The sequence below is a fragment of the Papaver somniferum genome, chromosome 4, assembly GCF_003573695.1.
Source record: "Papaver somniferum cultivar HN1 chromosome 4, ASM357369v1, whole genome shotgun sequence".
In the NCBI taxonomy this organism is placed as follows: Eukaryota; Viridiplantae; Streptophyta; class Magnoliopsida; order Ranunculales; family Papaveraceae; genus Papaver; species Papaver somniferum.
The window spans coordinates 136,270,897-136,278,280 of NC_039361.1; the positions used below are offsets into that span (position 1 = coordinate 136,270,897).

Sequence of the window (7,384 nt, forward strand, 5' to 3'; positions counted from 1 at the left end):
TTGAGAAGTTCCGAAATGATTTTATTGTGTTTTCTTTTTCGTATTTTAATTGTAGCATTAAAGTATATACATTCATACACATAGTATGCCATAAAATAAATTAGAAAATAATTTGAGTTGAAAATAAAATCTCTAGATATTTGATACCACACACTTATTTTAAAAATTTTAAGTTAATTTTGGTATGTTTCGATATAATAATAACTTATTAATTTATCGATATATTAATACTTCACTAATGATAGATACACAACGTTGTGTATGTACCGTGTAAGGGAAGGGTGGGATCCACTTCTGCCCACTCATATTCCAGTGCAGAGAGGGTGACCTTTCTGCAGTTGGATCCCCTCTCTGTGTACACAACGTTGGGTATGTAGCAAAGTCGTTAATTTATTGAAGTTTTACTGTATGTGGGTGTTTGCGTAAATATGTCCATTTACGTGGGCGCTGCGTAACGCCGATAGAAAGCGATAGATGTGGCTGCAACGTCACCTACTGTATTCATTCTCTGTATCACTGTATGTAAATCTTTTCTGTTTTATTCTCTAAAAATCTTTCTCCCATTTTAAATGTTCTCAGTCTCCTTGCGTCTTCGTCCCCAGATTCATCGACTACCCATTAATTTGCCCTCCAAGTCGGGCTTTTTCCTTGTAAATAAACCCTTCTTCTCGATGATGACAACAACAAACCAAAAAATGGAAGGAAAAAGAGGAGAAGAAAATCATTCAAAAAATTCTACATTATCAAGTTCCAAAGTGGAGAAAATGCAGGGTATCTTAGATGAAGACTCAACAGGTAACAATTGTGCTTGTCAATTGAGAGTTTGGGTTTATATCATTGGGTAAATTCATTTAGTTTTTATGTAAGCTGTTAGGGTTCCATTGTTTATTGTGATCGGTGGTTTTAGTTTTGTAATTTCAGGTGGTTGGGACAAATGCTGGGAGCAAGGATTGACACCATGGGATTTAGATCAGCCAACGCCTGTACTGCTACAACTTCTTGATAAGGAAACCCTTCCCAAAGGCAGAGTTTTAGTCCCTGGATGTGGGGCTGTGAGTTTCTTATTATCACACTTTTCTTTAGAACTTTAGGTTATTTACACCTCACAGTTTAACTTGATTTATTCTGAAATTTTCTTCACACTCAGGGATAATCATAATGATACTCCAAAATTAAGTTTTGGAAAGTACAGATACATGGTGTATTTACAGTTTTGCAGCTTAAGTTTGCACCTTACAATATATTTTCTTTCCCTTATATTTTTCGTGGCTTACAGAATAATCAAACTGGCAGGGACACGACGTGATTGCAATTGCAAACCCTGAACGCTATGTTGTAGGCCTGGAATTATCCGAAAATGCCATTAAGAGAGCAATAGAGGTAAAGTTTGCAATTTGCATACGGGACAATTAGATATATATGCATGATTTACTGTTTATACATTTACTCTAATCTATTGTTCTTTAGGTTTGAATAAAGAATGTAAATAATTCTTCGGGGGAAGGAGAGGTGTGGAAGATAATGTTACTTTCTATTGGTACCGATATGTTACAAGCTTGGACAATTGTGACTTAGTAGATGAACTTGTCACCCTGCCTATCTAATTTCACACTGAGAGTCAGAGTTCATGTATCTCGCCCAGGAATTAATATGTGTTCAGAATGTGGGGTAGGACTAGAAAACATGAAATCCAATTCAGATTAGTGGCCCTGTTTTTTCCTTACCTGATGAGCTCCTTCATTCTACTGATTCTAGTCCCGCTAAGCACCCTACTTTTGTTAGATATCAAGTCCTTCTTTTGTATGAATGAAATATCACCTACCTAACCTTCTGCGTAATTTGTCACCCAGGTATCTTCGTCATCACCAAATGCAAAATATTTTGAGTTTATAGAGACGGACTTCTTCACTTGGCGTCCAACTGAGTTATTTGATCTCATATTTGATTATACGTGAGTTGATAATTTATCGAAATTTATTGACTTCTTTCATTCAGTGGGATTTATCCGTGTTACTAACATTAATATGGAGCATTGCAGGTTTTTCTGTGCAATTGAACCTCGCATGAGAGCATCTTGGGGAAAACGAATACATGAGCTGTTGAAACCAGATGGGGAGCTCATAACTCTAATGTTTCCTGTACGCGCAAGGACCCATTTATTGCTCATATATATATGTTTGACTTAGAGTTTTCTCAAATGACAAATTATAGTTAATGAAAATTAGAAACTAAATGCAACTAAGAAAATCTTACATGCTTTTTAAATTTTAGAGTGTTTGTTTCCTTAAAATTGCAGACTGATGATCGTGATGGAGGTCCACCTTATAAAGTCTCTGTGGCCGAGTATTTCTACATTCGATCTTTTTCTTCTGGTTCAATGGCTCTCCTCATGTTTTTTCGTATCTGTTACTATAGCTTGTACCAGGTAAATGTTTGTGTCTTCTTGGTATCATTTGATTAACTATCAGTATTTCATCTGTCTGCAGTTATGAAGAGGTTTTGCATCCCTGGGGATTCAAGGCGACTTCTATAACAGATAACGAGCTAGCTGTAGGACGACGAAGGGTATGTGATATATTTTAAAAAATTTAGTATACAATTCATTGCAAGGTATGTGATCTCTCTGCTAAACATCCAACGGTGGTTGTCATGTGGTTATTCGCGCGACAACATGTCTCTGTCAGTAATGTATGTTAATGATGGGCGAACCGGTAAAGCCACCCCCTCTCCATATCCCACATTAAAACCAGTGTTCAGGTCGATCACCAACCTAGCTTATTAAGACCTGATATTATATCAGTGTAGATATAATTAGATGATCTTAACTTCCTCTTAAGAAATCAAGGTGGCAAGAACATCAGTTTTGATTCTATGGCGTGTTAGTTAAGTCTCATGCTTAGTGTGCCACATTATGCCCCCATTTAAGTGTCGCATAATATATATATTAAACAACAGGAGGATTTCAATCACATGCTTAAAATGACATTTCCGCTTATCCATCCCATGGCACCCAAATGAGAATGAATTTTAATCATCTTTTGTTGAGGATGATTTTCTCATTGGGTAGAACTTTGTCACCTAAAATCAGCATTTTTCTGAAACGTAACAGGATCATCTATGAGTTTGAAGATAAATGGTATCCGAACTCTCTGTTTTACAATTAAATTACACTCATTGCTGATATAGGCACAAATCTTTAAAATAGCTGATTTCTGTAGATGATCTACATGATGAGAACAACATTCTCACCAAAAATTAAGCTGTAGTTCATATCAATGTGGATTCCACTAGACATTCTAAACGCAGTATCATTTTAATGGAACCTCCTCCTCTTTAACTAGTAGTGTATTATAATCGGTAGGCGGTAGCATACTTAATAATGGCTCCAAATCATGGGAACCCAGACTTGATACTTTAATAGCATACTGGATACCCCTTGATGTGCCATATTTAGAATGTTTCTGGTAATACTGGGTGGGGACAGTTTGTTCCTGATAGTATTAGCTGAAAAGACTGAATATTGTGGGACCAAAAAATTAATTAGTAAGCTCTGTAATTTGTTACTCTTTATATTTATAGATTTTGAGTGTTTTGTGCGTAGAATGAAAAAGATGGAAATATTAAGCTCAAATGTCTTTAATGGTGATAGAGTTTTAGAGATGACAGAACTTGTTGTTTTCACTTGTCCAGGGATGCGAGAAGCTTGGGAGATGGAAGAGGTTTATAAATCATTCTCAATTATGAATAATCAAAAGAGAAGAAGCTAGTACTAGTGCCTAGTAACATTTCATCTTTCTTAGCTCATAAACACAGGCAGAGATTAGTGAAATCACAATGACAACCATCTTCTGATGATACAATCCCATTTGGAGCAATGGCATGTTCCTTTTTAAACAGCATGTAATATACTTAGGTTGCGGTCGAATCAGTGGTGTATCAATCCAATGGCTGCGGTATCTGTATGTTAATCTTACCTTGTGTAGTTGTCTTAACATGTATTCAGAATAAAAGACCAACTTCTCATTTAGTATTTTATTTTGGCTTTAAATATTTGAAATAGATGATTGATGTCTGCAGGCGCGAAAATGCCAGCAGGGAAACTTTGTATTGTTTGTTCCTTCACGGAAGCTGCTACAGCAGCGATAAAGGACTCGGACAAATATGGGACAATGGCCCCCCTGGGACCATAGATTAGCAGGGGGTGCTTTTGTGTGCATCCTTGGATGAGCTCCACGTCGCTTTCCCTCTCCCTTCCTTCATGTCCCATATCTAGACTATCTTTTTTTCCTTTGCTTTTGTCCCATGTACAGCGTTTTCCGATTTTTCCCAAATGACACTGCAAAGTGTGAAATAGCTCAAAACTGTACTGTCCTAGGCAAAAGTTTTGTAATGAAAAACGGAAAAATTGTGCCAGCCAACCTCAGCTTCTGTTGAGTATTTTTCCTCGCTTTGGCTGTGTTTATGAAGGGTTTGCCATACATTTTATCGGTTTCTTGAAGGTTGATTGTATAGTGTCCGATTGTCTCGCCAACCTGTAATTCTTTGCTTCTACTAAACTATGGATTAGCCCAGGTCTCTGTCAAGGGTGGCTTAACCAGTTGATCTCTACTTACACCCCTTAATATACCATGTCACATGACTGTTTAGGAATTTTCTAGTTGTAGAGTCACTAAAAGTACTGTATACTATGAGATGAAAATGAAATTCGCAACGTCAAATATGGGCTTGACCCAAAATTGGTTTCGGGAGTCAAAATATATGTCAGTGATCCAATACCTGCACCCTAAGTTCCTAACCTAAATCTATTTCTTCCTGCGCTCCAAAATTTGCCAAATTATCGTTTGTGGTTTTCCCGTTTATAGGAGGTCGATTTGATAAAAAAGAATAATTCTAACTCAACTAATTTGAGACTAAATTGAATCCCTCTTATTTCTGAAAAAGCACAAAAGTTTTTTTTTCGTTGAACTGAATAAAATGCCACAACATGTTAAGCTTCTTTTTCACATGCAGCCCGCATAACCACGAAACTAAAATCAATATAATCAGATCCTACGACTCTTTGCTGATAAGATTAATGCAATCAAACACCACAGAAATTATGCCTAAGAGAACAACATTCATCCAGAAAATTTACAACAAAATTTCAAATAGAACTGCAGAGTGAGCAGAGTACTACTGTTAAGTGCCTGCCTGCCTGTAACCTCAACATGGTTTACAAAGATTCAACACAAAAATCATGAACAACATTCAACTACGCCACAAATATCTGAAGCCCTGCTACAATGTATTGATATCATCAGTACAACCAATCATCCACATTCAACCTCAAAAAAATCGCTTCAACAGCAAAGGACATTCAGCTGCAAAACCTTTAAATCTATTCATTCAGTTCCTAGAATAACAGCATCAAAAACTAAAAAAAAAAAAAAAAAAAAATCTAAATCCCTTACTAATTAGTACTACTGCACTACTTTTCTTCCTTGGAACACAAAAAACCCACCACCATGATCTTGTACTGAAACCCCAAAATAATCAAAACCCTAACATTTATAATTCCAGGCTTCCAACTTCTTCCCAATCTCAGCTGAAACATGAGCATCTACACAAGCATACTGAACTTGATCATGACTAAGATTCTTAGCTTTCCAATTACTTCTACCAACAACAGGATCTTTAGCAACACCACTGAAACCAAGAAAAACCCTAACCAAGTTTTCCATAGAACCTCTTGATGAACCATTTCCACTAGTCCCAAAATTACTCAGATTAACCAAATTCGTAACATAAAGTTGACGTTCAGACATCAAAAGCTTCTTTTCATCCATATGATTCAATATCCCAACAAAAGTAATCTTCTCATCACCAAGAAATCTACGAAGGATTCTAGGAACATAAGGAGGAGTTGAATAATAAGACAACGAGTACCAACACATAGCTGTAGAGTTTCAGCAGGATCAACAGAACCACGATAAGGAGGTAGCCATTGAACACCAAGTCCGACAACGAGAGTGCGGTTTCGATACTGATAGCGTCCGTAATACAAACTACTGTCGATCCATCTCTTGATTTCACGTGGTTTTGAAGTTACAGTAGTAGTAATGGATTTTCCAAAAAAGATGACATTGAAGATCCGACGACCTGTTCTTCTTGCTTGAACTTCCCTTGTATGAATATGAGTATGACCTTCTTGTTGTCGATCAACATGATAATCATCATCTTCTTCATCTTGAGCGCTGCAAGTATAAGAGGAACCATATAGGTGGTATATACCCATCTTCACTAATTCACAGTTTGAGAACTTCAAACCCCAAATAATAATACAAGCTACTGTAGCTTATCTCTTATGCAAGAAACGATCAGAAAAAATGGGAAAATGAGCAGCGGATTAGCAGCTTTCTGCAGACATCCTATCGACCTATATGGAGTACTAAAATGTATATCATGTACCATGGTACGATAGTTAAGCTGCTCCAACAAATCACAAGGCATTACTTTCGACTTAAGAAATCACATTATAGGTTTCATCAGGTTCTCTGATTCAGTCACAGTGAGACACGTTAGGATTAGGAAAATGATAAAACCTCATCACTGATGTACTGTGTCTGTGTGTGGGACCGTTGGGAGTATGTTTGACGACTGTATTCCATTCTATCGTATAACGCCGTAATTTCGCACAGGTTACGAGAGGTGGTATATATTTTGTCTAATATGGACTGTGGAGTACACCCCCAAATACTAGTTAGGAATAAGGGTGCACACGGTACTGTTCGGCTCGGTTCTTGCCGAGACCGAGTACCTGTACCTTACACCCTTCGGTACCAAAAAAATGGACCGGTTCCGGTACCGAGTACCTCGGTTCCGGTTCCATTCGGGACCGGCCGGTTTCGGTCGGTACCGGTACCGGTTCCGGTCCCATTTCAGGGGGAAAAAAAACAGAAATCTACTGTCCTGTTTTTTACTTTTTTACCTGTTTTTTTACCTATTTTTCAATATCTCAAAGCAACAACTAATAAGTAGCAATATTAATAGCAAACCAAACAAACAATGTCTTGAAAATCTTAAAAAAGAAGTAGCAGTAGTCACAGACACACTAAGTCTTAAAAATGAGAAAATCTGATAAAAGAACAACTAGCAGTCTAGCAGTGCTGCAGTAGCCTTGAATATTGATCTTCTAATCCATGTCAGCAGCACTCGTGGTGTCATCATTGTTGATAGGACCAAGTAACGCTGCAAAAAAATAATAATAGCAGTTAGTAACCATTAGACTATATCAATTACTTCCAAACACAAGTAATAATGTAATATGTTACCTTCTTCAATTTCAACATCATCATCTGGTATGTAATCAGATAGAAGATCAAGTTGTATTGGCTTCCTTAGCCAG

General features: G+C 37.1%; 1 protein-coding gene and 1 pseudogene across 3 annotated transcripts; one reads left to right on the forward strand and one right to left on the reverse strand.

Annotated features, from left to right (window-relative positions):
• Window positions 1–512: 512 nt before the first annotated feature.
• Window positions 513–4,413, forward strand: LOC113362752 (probable thiol methyltransferase 2). Of its 3 annotated transcripts, XR_003365810.1 has the most exons (9): window positions 513–795; window positions 922–1,052; window positions 1,294–1,380; window positions 1,851–1,951; window positions 2,039–2,138; window positions 2,297–2,343; window positions 2,487–2,565; window positions 3,691–3,959; window positions 4,078–4,413. XR_003365810.1 is itself a non-coding variant. In XM_026605246.1 (8 exons), exons 1-7 carry the CDS (start codon window positions 570–572, stop codon window positions 2,531–2,533), a joined length of 768 nt encoding a protein of 255 aa, XP_026461031.1. In that variant the 5' UTR covers window positions 513–569; the 3' UTR covers window positions 2,534–2,565; window positions 3,691–4,035. The 3 variants fall into 3 exon arrangements, 2 of the variants coding, with proteins under 2 accessions (XP_026461031.1, XP_026461030.1); XM_026605246.1 differs by lacking the exon at window positions 4,078–4,413 and having other exon boundaries at window positions 2,297–2,372; window positions 3,691–4,035; XM_026605245.1 differs by lacking the exon at window positions 4,078–4,413 and having other exon boundaries at window positions 3,691–4,035.
• A 779-nt stretch (window positions 4,414–5,192) lies between these two features.
• On the reverse strand, window positions 5,193–6,372 carry LOC113274295 (annotated as a pseudogene).
• Window positions 6,373–7,384: the final 1,012 nt, after the last annotated feature.

Bases quoted from the DNA above. Each gene is read 5' to 3' on its own strand.
- LOC113362752 (XM_026605245.1), top strand. From the start codon at position 570: ATGTTCTCAGTCTCCTTGCGTCTTCGTCCCCAGATTCATCGACTACCC. The intron at 1,381-1,850 runs GTAAAGTTTGCA...TTTGTCACCCAG, and splicing joins CCATTAAGAGAGCAATAGAG to GTATCTTCGTCATCACCAAA. The intron at 1,952-2,038 runs GTGAGTTGATAA...GGAGCATTGCAG, and splicing joins GATCTCATATTTGATTATAC to GTTTTTCTGTGCAATTGAAC.